Source organism: Nyctereutes procyonoides, unplaced genomic scaffold, assembly GCF_905146905.1.
Source record: "Nyctereutes procyonoides isolate TBG_1078 unplaced genomic scaffold, NYPRO_anot_genome, whole genome shotgun sequence".
Taxonomy (NCBI): Eukaryota; Metazoa; Chordata; class Mammalia; order Carnivora; family Canidae; genus Nyctereutes; species Nyctereutes procyonoides.
Window position 1 is genome coordinate 2,512,254 of NW_026575121.1, and position 21,547 is coordinate 2,533,800.

Below are 21,547 nucleotides of genomic sequence, written 5' to 3' on the forward strand. Positions count from 1 at the left end.
TAATCCAGTTAAAAAATAGGTAGAACATGTGAGTAGGCATTTTTCTAAAGACATCCAGATGGCTAAGAGACACATGAAAAGATGCTCAACATCACTCATAATCAGGGAACAGAAAAATTAAAACCACAATGAGGTACCACCTCACACTTGTCAGAATGGCTAAAATTAACAACACAAGGAACAAAAGATGTTGGCGAGGATGCAGAGAAAGGGGAACCCTCTCACACTGCTGATGGGAATGCAAACTGATGCAGCCACTCTGGAAAACAGTATGGAGGTTCCTCAAAAAGCTAAAAATAAAACTACTCTGTGATCCATCAATCACACTGCTATTTATTCAAAGGGTACAAAAATACAGATCCGAAGCGGGTACATGCACTCTGATGTTTACAGCACCATTATCAACAATAGCCAAACTATGGAAACAGTCCAAATATCCATTAACTGATGAATGGATAAAGAAGATGTGCTGTATGTACACACACACACACACACACACACACACACACACACACACAGCCATCAAAAAGAATGAAATCTTGCCACTTGCAACAATGTGGATGGAGCTAGAGTATATTATGCTAAGTGAAATAAGTCAGAGAAAGACAAATACCATATGATTTCGCTCATATGTAGAATTTAAGAAACAAAACAAATGAACACATGGGAAGGAAAAAAAAAAGAGAGGGAAGCAAACCATAAGAGACTCTTAAGGACAGAGAACAAAATGAGGGTTAATGGGGGTAGATGGAGGTATGGGCTGAATGGGTGACAGGTATTAAAGAGGGCACTTATTATGATCAGCACTGGGTGTTGTATATAAGTGATGACTCACTAAATAAGTAAGATAAAAACAAAAAACAAAAGGTATCCTAAGCAAATCAATGGCATAAGCCAGACTTCTTCTTCTTTTTTTTTTTTTAGCGTAGACAGGGAAGACATTTAGCTTATTAAAGAAAAAAAATAGTTTCAATTATTTAAAAATTCATTTTGCACAATTAAAACGAATAAACCCTATGTACTGTCAAAAGCAAAATCACCTATTTTTTTTTTACAAGGAATGTGCTATTTCTGCCTTTTATTAGAGTATAACATGGAATCTTATTTAAAATACTACAGTTGAATGAGCAGATCATTAAAAAAAGTGAATAATCTGAAGTAAAGCATTTCACTCATGGCCACTGTTACATTTTCACATTTTCAAATGTAACAGAATACATTTTCTTAAAATAGTCATTTGACACAACTATTACTAATATATGTGGCCAAAAAACCCAGCCTATTTTCTATTTCTTTTTTAAAAAAATCACTATTCTCTGCCAAATTTTCTTCAGCCAAGTTTCTCTCCTCTCACTTTATGGACCTCCCTTCCTCCCACCCCATTTCTCAAATCAAAACCAGGAAATATGATAAGGAAAATACATCCCACTGAGGAAAGTACATTTTAATGAATTGGGCAGTTGCAAGTAGCATCCTCAGAGAAAGACCTTAATTGGTGTAAAGAAGATGACTAATGTTCCTCTTGTGCTCCCTGATAGGGCTGCAAATGGAGATAAATGCTTCTACTTAGCAAGCAGCCATATCTTACTAGTCATTAACACAAACAGAAACTTTATGTTGATGGTCCTTTATCTCCTATTTATCTCCCAGGTAGCTTTGTCTCTTTTAAGAAAATATGAATAGAATAAACACAAGGAAATCTCAATAGAGAGGAGACAGGATATTTTTCTATATATTTTTAACCTTATGTCACTAGATAACAGATACTGCAGTAGTTTCACTTTCCTTTCTTCCTTATATTAGCTTTTTTTTTTTTAAAGATACCAAGAAGGCTGATGTGTCCAGTGTTCTATGTAAATTATGATCATTCAAATGACTAACCACTTTCTTTACAATCTTCCCAATGTTTAAATTATTAATAATCAACTTTACTTTTTCATTAGAATAAGCAACTTCTATGTTAATAAGGACAAAAATTATTTATTTTACAACTGTCAGTCATAAATGTCACAGTTTTAGCCACTAACTCTTTATAAGGTTTTTGGTGTATAATGACACTTGAACCAAGGAAAGAGAACTATGATAGATTCTTAAAAATATGATTATTAACATACCAACATACAAATGAGTAATGTTGGTACTAAATTCATTTTACAATAGGGCAATAGCTTGACATTAAAGAATTAAATCCAACTCCTTAGAGGAGCATTACCACATTTCATGAGTTCACAATCGAACAGTTCTCTATTTCTGTTCTGGGCTTCTATATATGACAAGTCTTTTCTCCGGAATACATGAAGAGTGAAACATCTACAGGAAGCCTACTGAAAAATACTAAAGTTGAATGTGGCCAATGAAAGCAATTACTCCAAAGGAGTGTAGACAGATATGTACCAGCTGGCATTTGTACTACATACATTGAAATCAATATCACCTGTCAATTTATATAGATTCAAAATAAAAGCATTTAGAGGGAAAAACAACAAAATTTGCATTAAACTCTTTATGATAATCCACTGACTTACAAAATGGGGGGAGGGAAAAACAAATACTTACACATAAACACTTTTATATTTCCCATCTTTTCCAGTACTTGAGACCAGAATTTCGTAACTATAGAGCTCTGGTACAGTAGTCTCATCTGTTTCGCCATTAATGAAGCTGGAAGGAGGTGACCAGGTAAGCACTACTGTCCTTGACTGGATATCTGAGGCCTGCAAAAACACAGTATTTAAAAGCTCTTTGAAACAAATGTAAGGTGCGTAATGAACAGTGAAAATCCAAAGAGGTTTCAAGATTACATAAAATATACGTTATCTACCTATATAAGATGGCTCACAAATAGAAACCGGTCCATTTGTAAATGAGATGTAATTTGTTGTGAAAGGGCAGATGAGTTCAATACTAAAGGTCTTTAAATCTAAAAGCCATTATAGGCCATTCACAACTATTAGTGTCAACACCATATACAGGGTAAAAAGAATGGAAAAAAAAAGTCCACTTTTATTTAAAAAGGTTCATTTCCTCAATTTAGAAAGTGTCTTATAATAAGAAGATAAAAAAGAGAAAAATGAGCAAAGGACATGGACTGACCAAAGAAATATAAACATAAAAGGAAAATGTAAGAAATGATGTGTAAATGCATTTATAATTAAATAAATGTAAACTAAAAGTACCACTTTTTTTTTTTTAAGTTGGGAATTTTTTTTTATTTATTCATGAGAGACACACACACACACACACACAGAGAGAGAGAGAGAGAGAGAGAGAGGGGCAGAGACACAGGCAGAGGGAGAAGCAGGCTCCACGCAGGGAGCCCGACGTGGGACTGGATCCTGGGTCTCCAGGATCACGCCCTGAGCCAACAGCGGCACTAAACCACTAAACCGCTGAGCCACCTGGGTTGCCCAAAGTACCACTTTTCATCTAACAGATTGGAAGATTAAAAAGCTAGTATTATCTTCATTGTGTTAAGGTAAAGGTTTGGAGAAATGGGTTGAAGTATAATTAACATACAGTATTACATTACTTTCAGGTGTACAACACCATGATTCAAAAATTCTATATACTTCTCAGTGCTCACCATGATAAGTGTATTCTTTTTGTTTTATTTTGTTTTTAGAGGAGAGGGAAGGAAGAAGAGGAGAGGAAGAGAGGGGGAAAAGGGGAAGGGAGAGCGGCAGAAGGAGAGGGAGAGAATCTTAAGCAGGCTCCATGCTCAAGTCAAGAGTCACCCAGCTGCCCCCGTAGGTGTATTCTTAATCCCCTTTATCTATTCCACCATCCCCACACTAATTTCACCTCTGGCAACCACCAGTTTGTTCTCTGTATTTAAGAGTCGGATTTTTGGTTTTCTTCTTTGCTCACTGGTTTTGTTTCTTAAACTCTACATATGAATGAGATCATGATATCTCTCTTTCTCTGACTTATTTCACTTAGCATTATACCCTCTAGGTCTATTCATGTTGTTGCAAATGGTGACATACATTCTTTTTTCCTCTGGTTAATATTCTGTTGTGTATATGGTATATGTACCACATCTTTATTCATTCATCTGTGGATGGATACTTGGGCTGTTTCCATATCTTAGCTATTATAAATAATGCTATATATAACAAAGGAGTGCATGTATCTTTTTGAATTAGTGATTTAGTTTTCTTTCAATAAATACCCAGTAATGGAATTAATGGATCATATGGTAGTTCTGTTTTTGATTTTTTGAGAAACCTCCATACAGTTTGGCACAGTGGCTGCACCAATTTGCATTCCCATCCAAGTGTACAGAGGTTCCCTTTTCTCCACACCCTTGTCAATGCTTGTTATTTCCTGTCTCTTTGATTTTAGCCATTCTGACAGATGTAAAATGATATCTCATATTGATGTAGTCCTAATAGTTTAATTTTGCTTTTATTTCCCTTGCCTATGGAGACATATGTAGAAAAATGTTCTACAGCCTATGTCAAAGAAACTGCTGCCCATGTTTTCTTCTAGGAGTTTTATGTTTTCAGGTCTCAAATTTAGATCTTTTATCCATTTTGAGTTTATTTTTGTGTAATTGCATTCATTATTAAATAAATGTGAACTAAAACAAGGTATCAACTTTCAACTAACACATTGGGAAGATTAAAAGCTAGTAATATCCATTGTATTAAGGGTTTGGAGATAGGGGCACTCTCTTAAATGTATTTAAGAATATATATGGGTATGATCCCTGTGTAGAGCTACTTGGGAACGTTCATAAAAATGTACTATGTGCTTACTTTGTAGTTCAATAATTCAATTCCTAGGAACTTTTTTCAGGAAAACATCCTACGAAGTTACAAAAAAGTGCGTAAATACATATAGTTAAGAATATTTATTGCAGCACCATTACTAATGGCAGGAAATTGGAAATAACTGGTACAGTCTTTTAACATGCTACTATGCAGGTGTTCAAAAAACAATGAGGTAGTTATGTATGTGCTGACATCTAAAACATGTCCTTAATATACTGATGCTATGTAACAGGGCAAAAAAGGAAAGCTACAAGGTAGTATATATGCTATGATCTCAGGTGTTTTAAAAAAATTTAAAAACGCACAAAAATACCTGAAAATATACCATACAAATGTACTAATCCTTACCTCTGGGGATTCTGTACATATATGTGGTGGGATGCAGGGAGAATTGTAAGAAAAAAACAAAAGGTTTTGTACATTTTGGATTACTGGAATAATTTATTGTATGTACTCTTTTACAATAAAAGTGTAATAAAGAGGGAAAAAAAGTCTAGAGATTAAACTAAAGATTGGTAACAAAGGTTATCAGATCACAGCCAGACTCTAATGTAAAGGCTTGCTTTAAAATTATCTATATTTAATGACTGTCCTATCTTGCACAAGCCAGTGGAGCAGTGGAGGCAGAGGGAGAAGCAGGCTCCCCACCAACCAGGGAGCCTGACATGGGGTTCCATCTCAGGACCTTGGGATCATGATCTGAGCCAAAGGCAGCCGCTTAACCGACTGAGCCACCCAGGTGCCCCTATAGTAGTGTTTCTAAATCTAACATAAAACCACTAACCACTAGGATGAAGACCACCCCTATTTTGAATTTGGCAGAATAAACGGTTTCTACACAAGCCTAACATTTTCCCATTTTCAAACTTCTCAAAGCCTGAATAAATTTAGAAGGCTATTAGTGTATATATTCTGCTTCTGTCGAACCACAGAAATATATTCTACCTACTGTCATACTACCTTAAAAAAGTCTTAGTACTATAATGGGCTTAAAGATGGTTCCTTGTTTTAACCCAAGTCCATCTGCTATTAATTTGTAACTGTGCAAGTTTTTTTTTTCTTTTTTTTTTTTTTAAGATTTTATTTATTTATTCATGATAGTCACACACAGAGAGAGAGAGAGAGAGGCAGAGACACAGGCAGAGGGAGAAGCAGGCTCCATGCACCGGGAGCCCGACGTGGGATTCGATCCCGGGTCTCCAGGATCGCGCCCTGGGCCAAAGGCAGGCGCCAAACTGCTGCGCCACCCAGGGATCCCTTTTTTTTCTCTTAAACAGTGTTAACGTACATATATGTATCATCTTCAGAATGTCTTGATTTTATGAGATGATCCTGTGTTAAACTGTGAGAGTAGTTAAGTGAAAAATACTCTGAAGGCAGGTCAGTCAATAGCATTAACTGGCATCCACTTTTTGAAGCTTACTTTTATCAGGCTTCGTGGGGACTGACTACATCATGAAGAGTTATAGGTGGTAGAGATGACCGTAAGTAGGAAGGCAAAAGACCTGTCACTAATTTGATTGGTGATACTGAACTTTCAAACATTTAGGGTCCCAGGTCACACTTATAAAAGGGAGTGGCTGAGTGAGATGATCTATTTACCATAACTAATCAAATATAGTATTTTTAAAAAGGTATTTATTTTGGAATAAATCTAAAATTACAGAAAAGTTGGGATGACAAGTATACAGAGTGCTTGTATACTTGTTGCCCAGCTTTCTCTATTGTTAACATCTTACATAATAATGTATTTTTGTCAAAACTAAGAAATTAACAATGGTAGAATATTAACTAAATTTTTAACTAATCTATAAACATTTAACTAAATGGACTTCCAGGATAGTATGCTGAATTTAGAAAAAATAGTTAAAAAAATTAAGACACACTAAGTTCAACTTTTCTAGATAATTTGCTTTTACAGATAAAAGTATTGGTCCTAACTCAGTCTATTAAAAAGGTATTTTATGACTTGCACATAAATGTTAAGGCACAAAAAAGGAGTAATTACACTGAGTTGGTGTGGAAAACTTCATGAGAAGTGGATTTTAAATAAAAATTTAAAGGACTTGGGATGGAATATAATTTGGTGGAAAAGAAATGGATAATTTTTACAAGAATGAGTAATTTCTTTTCCCAAGCTTATGCTTATAAGCTGGTTGTCCAAGTTACATGTATGAATACGTATTCTGAAAAGCTCTCTAGTAATTTCACTCCCATGAGAATCACAGTTTAGGGGGAAAAGAAAAACATAAAGGACCAGTAAGAGGAGTGAGGAGAGAGGAAGAGAGTCATGTCTTGAAAGACAACGGTAATGGTTTTGAGATAGTAAGTGATCAACGGTGTCAAATAATGCAGGGAGGCCAAGGAGAATGAGTGCAATCTGAACAATGTCTAATTCCTTAGGGACTCACACTATCCCTAACCCTCTCCCAACTTGAGAGTATATAATCAGTCACTCTTCAGAATCCCAGTGTAGCTCTTTCTGCCAAGGGGTCCTGTCCCTGTGCTTTAATAAAACTACCTTTTTTGCACCAAGACGACTCAAGAATTCTTTCCTGACTGGACAAGTCACCCAACCTTTCTGAATCTATTTCTTTTTCCATAAAATAAAGTAAAATGGTATTGTATTTCAAATATTGGTTATTCTGCAATACTGTCCCCACACTAACTCCCACCCCCACCCACAGTTCACAGTGGTGGGTACTTTTTTCTTTAAATTTCAGTTCAATCATCTTTCCTTAGTGATACTTCTTTTGACACCCCTGTCAAGGCCTAGTCCCTCTATTATAGTTCTTACAGAACTATTATCTCTGTTCTGGTACTCCACAGATATAATTTTATATGTATTGCATGATTTAATCTACTAACCTAAGTTCTGAGGGCAAGGGCCATGCCTGTCCTTTGCTTTTCATTCCATCTCCAGCTTTTAGCACAGCATGTAGCATTTTATTAGTGGTCAAATATTTATGGAGTAAGTGAATACATTTAGTCTGGCACTCTAAATGAACCAGAGTATGCAAAAACAGCTACACACACACACACACACACACACACACACACACACACACCCCCGACCTATACTTCGCAGCTCACAAGTAATTTAGTAAAACAGCTATCGTTACCTAAGCTGTAAAAAGAAACAAAAACAAAACCAAACCAAAACATCAGCATTACTTTCTTTCTTTTAAGATACAGGACTTATTTTACAAAATTACATCTTCCTCATAATATTGGGCAAGAACTTCTTTAAAAGAACTGTTTCAAGATTTATGGCCTGAAAAATTATACTTTTATTATATACGGTACCAAGTAAATGCTGCTACTATTAGCTATTATTTCATTCATATACTGATTCTATTAAGACATGCAAATTCCTTTTTAATTAATTTAGCGATATACATATGGATATACATATTGAATGAATTTCTTATTAAACTTCCTCTCACTTCAGTTTCCTTATTTGTAAACTAGGAAAAAGAATACAAAGAAGGTCGTTCTAGGAATTATATAAAGCATATGTTTTCAAAGTACTTTTTTTTCTTTTGTTTTCAAAGTACTTTAAACAGAATTTGACTCTAGTAAACTCGTGTTAGCTATTATTATGAAAACTGTGTATGTTTACCTTAATTTACATGTATAAGCTCAATTTTTTCAGAGAACCTAAATTAGAATGAAAGAAAACCAGAGCATCCAAATCTATTATTTAGAGTTGTCAGAAAAAGTAGGACTATAGTTTATTAGATAAGTGGCTTACTCAAACATCCTAAAATGGTTTGGTAAAATTAAAAGGTAAGCTTTTGTGGAGAGGGGGTGAAGAGAGTAACAACAATTTTTCTAATCTGTTTCCCTACAAAAATAAAATTAAATATTTTTTTGGTAGCTTAGCACAAAGTTATATTGCCATGGATTTTTTTTTTTTTTTACAGAGAAGGGATAGAAGTTTTTGTTTTGTAAATCAAGAAATATTTTTATCAATGTTTAATAAATGGCCTTATCCTGGCTGAGAAAGCCCTGTAGTCTACTTCCACCACTACTTATACTTCTCTTTCCTCCATTTCACTACACTCCAATGAGGATGGTTCTTTCCATCTGGTAAACTTGCCCATATTATTCCTGCTTTCCCTCTCCCATCCCTTCTAACTCTTGTAACCTTTCTAACTCTTCAGCTCAGAGAAAGTTTTCCTGATTGCTATATTTAATTCCCCCGCCTCAGTAATGCATCACATTACCTTTATTTCTGTAAAGGCTCTTTTTACATTTCCTTTTATTATTGATAGTAAAGTCTCAATAAGTATTTGTGATTGGTTATCATGCCAATATTTTGACTGACTGAAAATCTAGTTCTTAAAAGAATAATGTAATAACACAGATTGTTAAGGCATAGCACAGTGAAAAAAATGTGCCATAGAACAACAGGGTACAGCATGATCCTTTTTTCATAAAAAGACAATAGAAAAGAATATATTTTGGTGGATGAACACATAAAAATGAAGTGAAATCAGAAACCCAAACTGTTAGGTGTGGCTAAATCAGAAGAGTGGGAAAAAGGAATTTATTTCTACTTACTATATTCATATTTTACCATAAAAGATTTCACATATAATACAATAAAAATTCAATCTTAATCACTGGCAGATCTATTAGCTTACTTTTAAAATGGAGTGAAGATATAGCTTTTACAAAAAGCAGAAAAAGAAAATTACTAATCTGTACAATTGTGACATTTTGGTTTTTCCTTCTAGTTTCCTTCTTTTTCTAAAGTCCTTCATTAAAAAAAAAAAAAAAGATTTTATTTATTTATTCATGGGGGGGGGGAGCGGGCAGAGACAGGAGGCTCCATCCTGGGAACCCGACATGGGACTCAATCCCAGGTCTCCAGGATCACGCCCTGGGCTGAAGGTGGCGCTAAACCGCTGAGCCACCCAGGCTGCCCCTAAAGTCCTTCCTTTACAAGACTGTAATCATGGTGTCCAAATAGTTTGATCACTAGTACTTTTCCCTACAAAAGCATCTTTGCATGTTTTTAGCCTTTAAAATCGTATTTTTAAATGGCTATATAGTTCTGTTCAATAAAAATATCTCAATTTATGCATTTTAAAAATCGTTGTTAATATTAGTGCTACAAAAACCATTTTTGTGTAACTTTTTACTAAGAAATGGGACCTCATGGTTTCAGAGAAGTTTAATTTATATTTCTTTTAATTACCAGTAAAAACACTTTGGGGTCTTAATGGGTTTAAAAAGTTCAATTTAGGGGCACCTGGGTGGCTCAGACATGTAAAGGTCATGATTTCAGAGTCCTGGGAGAGAGCCCAGCACTGAGCTTCCTGCTCAGTGGGAAACCTCCTTCTCCCTCCGCCCCTCCCCCTGCTTATGTACTCTCTCTCTCTCAAAAAAAAAAAAAAATCTTAAAAAAATAATAAAATAAAAAGTTCAATTTGTATGAGCACTTAAAGTTAATCTTTTGTCAAATCTGATGCAAATGTTTTTCCTAATTAAGATGATAGCCTTTATACATACAGGCTATATAGAAAATAAGCAAGAAATTTTATGTACCACTTTGGCTGCCACACCCTTTTGCTGATTTTCTTATTTTTTCTATTACATCCATACTTCTAAAGATTGGGGAATATAAACAAACCTCTTCTACCGTTTTTAACTCTTTCTGCATCTGGAGTTAACTGAATGTATTTCTTATGGAAATCATACAAATAGATTTTTAAAAAACTGATAATCAGTCATATCCATACTATATATTACATCTTTGTCTTTTCTAATGATTTCCAATGTCATGTAGCATATATTAAATCCCAGTTTTTTGTTTTTTTTTTTTTTAAGATTTTATTTACTTATGTGATAGAGAAGAGAGCACAAGCAGGGACAGCAGGAAGGAGAAGCAGGCTCCTTGCTGAGCAGGGAGCTGACTTGGGCTGGATCCCAGGACCCTGGGATCATGACCTAAGCCAAAGGCAGGCACTTAACCGACTGAGCCACTCAGGTGCCCCTAAATCCTAGTTTAAAAAATGAATTCTTGATTGAATACTCTGCTTCACGGATCAACATATTTCTCATTATGTCAGATCTATATTGACCCGTTATTGATATCATATTTACAGTTTTTAAAAAAAAATTTTAAAAATTTATTTAAGTAATCTCTACACCCAATGTGGGGGCCTGAACTCAAGACTACAGGAGCAAGAGCACGTGCTCTTCTGACCGAGCCAGCCAGGTGCCCCTAATATACTCAAGTTTGAAGCAAGGCCTGAATTAAAATATTACCAAAATCCTATGTAAATAATACTTAATATAAATGTCAAGAGAATACATGCAATACTTACCACTGGTTTGACAATGCTGGAAAGATGTGCTTCGAAAGCTTTAGTTTCTTCATCTTTTTCTTAAAGAAAATAAAAGAATATTTAAAAATGAACTTAAATACAATCATCCCTCTCCCTCCACAATATGTCTTCTAAAACCATGTTGGTAATCTGAGATTTTTATTTCCTAGTTTTTACTTTAGTGCATATTCAGCAGTTTGTGGCTCTTCAGGATTCTTCTGCTTCAGTTTCTATTTCGATTTTAACTGTGATCCCTAATTATAATGCTGCTTTATATATCTGAACCAGTCATTAAATTTTTCTTATAGAAAGTATATTTTTATTCATGGCTGTAAAAAATACTCTCTGGAATTCTCATTTCCCAATCTTACCCTTTTTTTTTTTAAGATGATTTAACAGAGAGAGAAGAGAGAGGGAGAGCGCGCGCATGTGCACAAGCAGGCAGAGTGAGAGGGAGAAGCAGGCTCTGAGCAGGGAGCCTGATGTGGTGCCTGATCCCAGGTCTCCAGGATTATGACTCGAGCTGAAGACAGAGGCCCACCGGACTGAGCCATCTAGGTGCCCCAATCTCACACCTCTTAACAGTTAACAAGTTAACAGAGTTCGTTCTTATATGGGGGTTGATCTCACGACTCTGAAATCATGACCTGAGCTGAAACTAAGAGTCAGATGTTTGACTGAATGAACCACCCCAGCGTCCAAGTGTTTGTTTCTTGACAGGCCTTAACTGTGGTTCCCAAGATAAAAATATAATTGACTTGACCATAACTTCTATCCATAACTGATATACCGAAACTTTAGCTTAACTCTTGTTAACATCAATACCGAAAAATATTGATCAGAAGGTCTCAAAAATATGGGAGAATATTTTAAATATAAATATTAATGTACAAACCATGAGGCTGTTAAAGCATTAAATGTATTGGTGGGGAATGGAAATTATAACAAAAGGAAGTAGTGCTCAGAGTTCATATGGTGGAATCATAGGTTAGGGGAAAGGTCCAAGGGAAATAAGGGGATTTTGAGAGAAAAGAACTTCTGAAGAAAGTAATGAAGAATACTCATGCATAAAGAAGTAGAAGGAAATAAAGAGTTTGATAAAAACGAGCACGGCCTTGTCAAAGAGCCCAGAAAGATAGGAAAAGGAATCTGGATGAACTTTATTAGGGTATTCCTTTCCAAGAGAAATTTCTCTTGGCTAGTAAAATTTACAATTTTTGTGAAATTACTAATTGGGCTTTCCCAAATTGTAAAAAGTACCATAGAAACATTTGAGATTCTAAAACTTCATACACATTAGGAAGAGTTGCTAATCTACATTTTAAATGAAGCATGATGAAATAACTGAAAAAACATACTTTTAGTTGATTAAATAACAACGAAAAGTACCAAAAGGAATAGTTTTTTAAATATTATTTTAAATAGTTACCTTCTATTTCTGTATCAATTTGTGCACCACCTTTCCCTTTCCCTGACTTATTCTTTGCTGACCCTACGTTTGCACCACTAGCATTCTGCCCTTTTATAAGCCCATTATGTTCATTTATGGGAGAAGGGCATTTCTGGGGTGATGATGGTGGACTGCTCATTTTATCTTTCTGTGTTCCTTGGCGATCCTTTAATTTTTTCTGCAAACGTTCATATGTCTTACTAGATCTTTCATCTCTAAAGTTGGACCTCCCATGTGTAGAGTGAGCATCTAGGAAGAAATAAAAATAAAAACATTTAAAAATGTCATTTATTCCAAATACACTTATGACATGAAAAAAGGAAGAGGAAAATAATTTATCATTATCTTGTATAAGAACTATTATAAAGTATCTCAAAAAATAATTTTGCAGAACAAAGATATTTGTTTCTCCAGCAACTGACAGAATCAAGCTTTTTGATTATAATTATATACATCAAATAAATTTCCAGAGACATTTCTTTTCTTCATCTTTTCTTAATTAACTATTAACCCTCCACAGAAGTAGCTTGGTGGTATGTTATGATAAACATAGGTGGGGTAAGACCTGAATTGAAGTGTGTACAATTCTTTTTCTTTACTTTTTTGTAGCCATCACTTTTAGCAACTCTTTCAACTTCAAACATAGGAAATAGGTAAACAGAAAGCCATCACCTGTCTAAATTCCCTTATGACTTAAAAAAAACAAACAAAAACAAAACCAAACCATCAGTGAAAAATAAAGTGATAGGCATTAATACAAAGAAATAAGTAGGACTGTTTACTAAGAATAGATTCAAGGTACAAAACACTGCATCTGGTTATCACAAACTCAAGGCTGTGATTTATTTATTTATTTATTTATTTAAATTTTTAAATTTATTTATGATAGTCACAGAGAGAGAGAGAGAGAGAGAGAAAGAGAGAGAGAGAGAGAGGCACAGGCACAGGCACAGGCAGAGGGAGAAGCAGGCTCCATGCACCGGGAGCGCGACGTGGGATTCGATCCCGTGTCTCCAGGATCGCGCCCTGGGCCAAAGGCAGGCGCCAAACCCCTGTGCCACCCAGGGATCCCAAGGCTGTGATTTAGAAAAAAGTATTTATTCTAAAAAAAATCACAAAGCACTATAATAAAATCAATACACTCCATAAATATTGTTACCTGTTCCAGAGTTTATTTTTATTTTAAATTTAAAATCTGTAATGAGAAAAATATTTTTTAAAAGGCTCGAAAATCTCAATAAAGTTTTATCAATGTTTTAAGAAAATTAGTACAATATTCTTGAAATTAGTATTATATGTACAAGAACATTAGAATAAAAAACACAGGAATTTGGATATCTATCCGTAAAAGAGTGAGTTTGGACACCTACCTTACACCATATACAAAACTTAAAATGAATCAAAGACTTAAATGTAGGAAGTAAGGCTCATAGAAGGAAACACAGGTACAAATACATTTGACTTTGGTTTAGATAATAGTTTCTTAGGACACCAAAAGGATAAACTATCAAAGAAAAATCAGATTTTACCAAAATTTTTCTTTTCTGCATTAAAGGACACCACTGATAAAGTGAGAACACAATGTAAGAGAAAACATCTATATCATATACCTTGAATCCATAATACATCAAAACTCTTACAACTTAACAATAAAAAGACAAATAACCCAACTAAAAAAATGGGAGTGGGATTTGAACAGACAACTCTCCAAAGAAGATATGCAAAATAGCCAATAAGCAAATGAAAAGATATTCAACATCAGTAACGAGAAACAAACAAGTCAAAACCACAATGCAACACAAATTCACACTTACCAGGATGGCTAGATTCAAAAGACCGTAATAAGTTTAAGCAAAGATATGGAGAAATTAAATTAGGACCCCTCACACATTGCTGGTGGGAATGTAAAATGGTGCAGTCACTATGGAAAACAGTTTTGCAGCTTCTCAATAAGTTAAACACAGAATTACAATATAAGCCAGCTATTCTCTCAGGTATATCCCAGCAGAAGTGAAAACATGTCTACACAAAAACTTGTATACAACTATCAAAGCATCATTATTCAAAATGGATAAAAAGTGGAAAACAACTCAAAAGTCCATCAATGAACAAAAGGATAAACAAAATTATATTCACATAATGTAATATTTTACAGCCATAAGAAGGAATGGAGTACTGATGTTACACTTCTGAACTAAGCCTTAAAGAAACAGCCCAAGTGAAAAAAAAGCTAGACATAAAGACAGCATATTGTATGAACATTTGTATCAAATATTCATATTGTGCATATATTTTTATGAAATAGCTAGAATTTCCTTTTCATGGAGGCTGCTACTAGTTATAAAACTACCGTCAGTTATTTGGATCTACTGATAGACACTTTGGCTTATAACCTCAAATACAACATGACTTGTCTTCCATCACTGGATAGCTAGCTTTTTAGATTTGTACCCTTTGTGGATTTGTGTTTTTCACTTTCCTTCACATCACTGTGAAACATATCCATGTATTTTAATATCCTCTCTGAATAACAATGGGTGTTTAACAATGTGAAATAGCAGTAATTATAACATCTAGTTTTTTTCTTGTAATTTTCTCAAACACCTTTTTAAGAAGTCATAAAAAATGAGCAGTGAAGTAAATAGGAGGATGAAACTGATTTGTAGTATAAACTCTTGCTACTCAAGTTTTGACTGGACTACTGTAGGAGCCTCACTTGGGAGTTTATTAGAGATGCAGAAACCCAAACCCTACCCAGTCCTACAGAATCAATATGCATTACTTGGGCAAGAGAAGTAAGTTTGAAAAATATATACAGGATGTGATATATAATGTATTTACCACTTAGAGGCTGTGCTGTATAATTAAAATTCTGTATTTAGACTTATTTATTCTGTTAAGTTTACTAAGCATTAATGATAGGTATTGCTAAGTGCAAGTGATGAATAAAACAGATTTAGTTGTCAGGGGGAAAGAAATGTGAATTAAAAAAATCAAATTGTGTCAAGTTCTGTGAAAGAAACAGGTTTCAGTGTGAGAGATTGATAAGGTAAAGTCACAGAGGCTCCCTCTGAAAGCGGAAATCTAAAGGGGAAAAAAAAGGAGCCTTCCACGGAAAAAAGAGCATCCCTGGTAGAGAAGACATGTATGCAGTGTACTGGGGCAAAAGGAGCTTGGAGGTTTTGAAAAAATGAAGGGGGTGGGGTGGGATAAGTGGGAAAAAAGCAGTCCAAGGTCACAGGGCACACGGCCTTGTCCAGGCCAGGGGGCTGGCAAGCAGGCTCATTTTGGTCCCTATGGGTCATTTGGCAATGTCTGGAGATATTTTTGATTGTCACAACTGGGTGAGGATAGGGGAGAGTGGGGAGGAGTTGTATGCTACTGGCATCTAGTAGGTAGAGGGCATGGTTTCTCCTGAATATCCTACAATGCAGTTTTGTACTCTAAAACACTCACCCGTTCCCAAACACGTGGTCTAGGAGAAGGTTCAGGATTTTATTCTAACTATAATGAGACAATGACAGCAGAACACCAACTGGAAGGCAGCTGCTCCTGCAGTTATCCTGACAAGAGCTGATAGCGGACTAGATTTGAGTAGTAGTGGAAAAAAGTAGATAAAATTTGGAGCTTCTGAAAATAAAACTGATAGCAGTTGATGTGGGGGTTAAAGAAGAAAGAATAAATTCGATCATGTGGTTTTCACTTGAGCAAACTGAGTGGAAAGTGGTACCAATATCAAGATGAAGATGACAAAGAAAAGCAGGCTACATAATTGAGATTTATGTTTTAGAACCAATGTAACTGATATGCATAATACTTTAAGTTATCAAGAAGGCAGTTAGAAATAGAAGTCTGAAGCTCAGAGGCAAGGTTTTGGCTGGAGACACAAATCTGACAGCTGTCAGTATACAGATGATATTTAAATGCATAGGAAAGAATAAGATTACTATTTTCTGTGTGTATGTTGGTTGTCTATCCTTCCCAACAAATTTATTAACTTCCCACGGGCCAAGATTATATTTTGTTTCCCTGACTCTCCCCACCGCCCAATCCTTTACAGAACCGAGCAACTTTGGTAAGTGACAGCACAACCTTAAGGATTTAACAGTATGATTATTCCTGGCTGAAAGTTTTCCTTAGTGTCTAGCTGACAGGATAGAGAAGAAAAACTCTTGTTTGAACATGCCCCCACTAAATATCACTGCACAGTATGTAACACAGTCCTTAGGTAAAAGAACATGATTGTGATATTGTTACTGTTTGGTCATTTCTTTTACATAATGTAGCATTTATTATATCTAAGTAAAGAGAGTTAACTCCATAAAGACAGGAATATTTTTAGATGTCTTACCTACATCTCCATATACTTGAGAAGATTGATACTGTGGCAAATACTGTGTTGACATGTCTCCAGCTCCAGTCACTGGTGAGTACATATGGCGTGGTGGAGGAGGCATCATGGTTGGGACAGGAATGAAACCAGGTAGAGGGGGAGGATGTGGGGAACGGTGTATGACAGTGTGACTGCCAGGATGAAACTCTGGTGCCTGAGGAACCACAACAACTCTTCGAACACCATTGTCTTCAATAACCTACAAAACAAACATTAAACATTTCTTCTATAAGATATAAGCAATTCTTTTGAAATAGGTTAGAGTAGGAATTTTTATACGATTAAGAAACTTTAGAGAATATGAAAAGATTTTATTAAATACACTAGATACATATGAATTAGTATTGAACAACATGAAGTAGTTTTTGTTATGCAGTGCAATATAAATCTTAAAGTGAGATTAGCTAAACAAAATGTAAACAATGAGCCACAATATTAGCTACTTATTTGTGTTATGTGCATTTAGTGATGCATTAAAAATGAGATACTCAAGGGAATTTTTGGTTTAAACACAATGGGGGGTGTGTGCCTGGGTGGCTCAATGGGTTAAGCACCTGCCTTCCACTTGGGTCACGATCTCAGAGTCCTGGGATTGAGCCTTTAAATCTCATCGGGCTCCGTGATCAGTGGGGAGTCTGTTTTTCCCTGTCCTTCTGCCTCTCCCCATGTTTGTGTGTGTGTGTGTGTGTGTGTGTGTGTGTGTGAGCTTACGTGCGCTCTCTCAAATAAATAAGATCTTTGAAAAAATAAACAGGAATTTCCTTTTCCATATAATGGAAGGGGGGGGGGAATAACCTGTAGAAAGAACATAAACTGTGAAATAGAAATGCAGGAAAAAGCATTCCTAGGATCAACCATATATTGCATTTAGGTACAAAATTCTTACAAACATGACCAGGACAATTTTAACATCTTTTTAAGGGAGACAAACACCTACTGTATTAATTCCCAGTTAAGAAAAGCATCAGTGGCTTCAGCATTTACATTAGTGAAAGGGAGAACCATCACAGTTTTAGGCAGAAGAGTGATATAGGCCACTGGTGTCCAGCCAGGGGTGATTTTGCCCCCTACCAAGCATTTGGCAGTATTTGGAAACATTTTTGGTTGTCACAATGGGGGCAGGTACTACTGCCATCTAGTGGGTAGAGAGGTCAGGGATATTGCTAAATACCCTACAACACAGAAGACAATCCCCTACAACAAAAATTACTGGGCCTAAAATGTCTGTAGGGCTGAGGTTGAGAAATGCTGATATAACCTTACATTTAATTTAATAGGATCATTCTGGTTCCTGAGTTGTGAACAGATTGTAGGGCGAGGGAGGGGAAAAAACAAAACAAAACAGGGAAACCAGCGAAAACAGGAAGCTACTGCAGTATCTAGGCAAGAAAAGATGGTGGCTTGGACCAGGGTAGTAAAAAGAGGCCCGTACTCTGCATATATTTAAAGGTAGAACAACAAGATTAGCTGATGATGTCACTGGAGAAGTGAGAAAAAGAAGTCAGGAAGGATGGTGTTCCATCAATTGTGAAGGGGAGGGCTGTAAGGCAGAATAAGTTACCTGGTGGGAAGGAGGAGGAAGATTTGGAGTTTTAGGTTTTGGTCATGTGAATTGGTTAAGTCTATAAGATATTTAACTGGAAATGTTGAATAGGTAGTTAGGTATACTAGTCTGCAGTTCTAAAAAAATTGCAAAAGGACAACGAGGTAAGGTAGGAAGTAGACTAAGTGCAGAGTCTGGAAGTTTGGTAAAGTGTATCAAGTAGGAAGAATCAACCTTGTCAAATGCTGCTGAAAGGTCAAATAAGATGAAGACTAAGAACTAACTGGATTTAGCAATGTGGAAGTCACTGGGACTTTGATGAGAACAGTTCTGGTAATTATAGGGGCAAACCCTAACTGGAGTGGGCTTAAGAGACAAAGTGGGGAACAGAATTAGAGAGCTAATAGCCCAATTTTGGGAAATACTATTCCTGCTGAGGGGAATAAGGAAATAAGGTGGTGGCTGGTAGTAGTGGAGTCAAGCTTTAAAACATTTTGTTGTTTTTAGCCAGAGTAATAACAACATGCTGATACAATAATGAGAATGCCCCAACAGACAATAAGAAATTGATATGGAAGACAGAGGAGAAAAATGCAGGCAAAAGGGAAGGGGATCTAAGACCCAAGGTGGGCACCAGGTCTAGACAAGGGCAGGAAAGGCTGTCTCCATTCCAGATGAAAAGGAAGAGTGTGTGAGTTGACATGAAACAGCAGAGCATGTAACCCCAGATGCTGGTAGAAATGTGGGAGTTAGGGGTCTGTGGAAGGTTTCTTTTGATAGCTTTCCATGAACCCTATCCTGGGCACCACAATTTCAATGACCTCTCCCCTTCCTATCATTTTCATTATATTTATTCTATCATTTGTTAAACATTTGTAACACTGTAGTTATTTGTTAACTTTACACATGCATATGTCTTCCCCTATAACCTAACTTCCCCTCAAGTGACATGCATTAATTATTAATCCTCATAACAATATTACAAATAGATAGCATTATTATCTCCATTTCTCAGATGGGGAAACTGAGGCATACAGATGTTAAGTAACTTGCTACAGTCACATAGGCAGTAAGTGGAGGAGCTAGTATTTGAACTCTTGTACTTTGACTTTAATTCCATGTCTTATCTACTTTGTGGGCATAGAATCCATAGGTACCTGTTCTCTAGTGTCTTTTTAAATGTGACAACACAAGTGAGATCTCACTAGTTAAAAAGAAAAAGCTAAATTATTTATGAAATTAGAACCACTTTTCTGTTGAAAAAACATTTAAAACAAAGATAAACTGGGGGAAGGAAGAATGGGAAGTTACTGTTATTAGGTACAGTGTTTCAGTTTTGCAAAATGAAGAGTTCTGTAGATGGATGGTAGTGAAGGTAGTACAACAGCGAATATACTTAAATGCTACTGAACTTACATTTGAAGTTACAATGGTAAATTTTTTGTTATGTATATTTTACAATTAAAAAAAAGAAAGCTAAGAAAAAATAAAAAAGAGCCAGACCAGGACCAAGAAAGTGTGGAGAACTGTACCACTTCAAGTAACCATCTGAACAGCTAGTAACTTCAGAGTGAGGCTGCGGGCCGGGCCTCAAAACTATCTGCTAAGTCCAGCTGCTGACAAATGGCCAACCATGTAGACAATGAATTTTATAGTAACAGAGTACACCAATGGTGACGATTATAATAAAATCAGTAAGTTGTGAAAAGAAAAAAGAGACAAAATATAATCCAAATTAATATATGTTAAAAAAATTAAAACAAAAACAATAAAACAGAATTAAACAGGGCTATCAGCAAATATCTAACTACCTAACCACGTATGCCACACAATTTCTAATTAAGCAGAGCCCTACTTTTTCCTTTATTGAACATAAACATAACTAAGAGGATGCAGAAGGAGGTTATGCTTACATTTTATATTGTGTGTGTTCCCCACCAAAATATACATTCCATGACAAATAAATCTGTCCTGCTTACCATTTTCTTCCCAACACCTAGAAAACTCCTAGCATAGGGTAGATGCACAAAGAAAATTGCTGAATCAATGATATGACCAGAAATAAATGTATTCCATAAGTTCTACTAGAATGCCATGTTACATCCCCCCCTCTGAACAACAACATATTAGAATTCTGTGATTTTCTCAATTCTTACAACCTTTGCTTCTGCTTAACTTTTAGCAACCTACTTCTATGGCTTCACCCTGAACCCCAAATTATTCCTACTTCTAGCTATTAGGTAATAATATAGGTAATTTCTGGCCATTCATTCAACAGATATTTATTTTATATATCTAACTGTACATACACACACAATAATGCATGTTTTTTTGGCTGTTATCCCAAGGAGAGACAGAGAAGACTGAGATCATCAGAATGGTATGTAGAAATTTTTGAAAGAAGTACCGACCTCATTGCTGTGTACTGACATAAAGGCAAAATGAAATACCAAGTCCAGCTCAAAGGAATAATCTCAAACTTTTCCTGAAGCTGATATAGTTCCCTTCCTCACATTATGAGATCTACAATCCCCTTCCTGTTAGATATCCTCTCATCACCATAACAACCCACATTCCATTAAAAAACAGAGGAATCATTAAAGGGAGGCAGGAGGAGAGAACTCTTGAGGCCGCTTTTCAGGTGTCTCATTCAGGTAGTCTCTAATCTTTTCTTGAAAGAAAAGATCACTAAAATATGAAGTGTTATTCTGTGCTGCAATGCTCTTAGGGACTATAAGTTAGTATTATTTACCAGTAAATTAAGTTCCTTCTATGCCTATCAGCATTTCTCTCTCTCTCTCTCTCTCTGTGTGTGTGTGTGTGTGTGTGTGTTTTACAGTTTTTCTTTCCCCATTTGATATCTTAGCTCAGTTGGCACATATTCCTGCTTCCACTAAAGCATGTCAATCTCTTACAAACTTCCCTTTCTTATTAAACTACAAAAACAAAGCTCTCTAAAATTATGTCTAAAATTATGTTTGTAATTTTGTAGTTAAAAGGCTACAGGGAAATATACTACATGTTTACAGAGAGTATCTCTAGGTTACA

General features: G+C 35.6%; 1 protein-coding gene across 3 annotated transcripts in view; it reads right to left on the reverse strand.

Moving 5' to 3' along the window:
* The window catches only part of FNDC3A (fibronectin type III domain containing 3A), a 172,576-nt gene that overhangs the window by 47,473 nt on the left and 103,556 nt on the right, over positions 1–21,547 (reverse strand). For all 3 annotated transcript variants that reach the window (XM_055335945.1, XM_055335946.1, XM_055335947.1), the window contains 4 exons: positions 16,915–17,155; positions 12,543–12,812; positions 11,114–11,172; positions 2,557–2,714 (listed from right to left, as the gene is read on the reverse strand). In XM_055335945.1, coding sequence (XP_055191920.1) covers positions 2,557–2,714; positions 11,114–11,172; positions 12,543–12,812; positions 16,915–17,155 — 728 coding nt within the window. The remainder of the gene's footprint in view (positions 1–2,556; positions 2,715–11,113; positions 11,173–12,542; positions 12,813–16,914; positions 17,156–21,547) is intronic.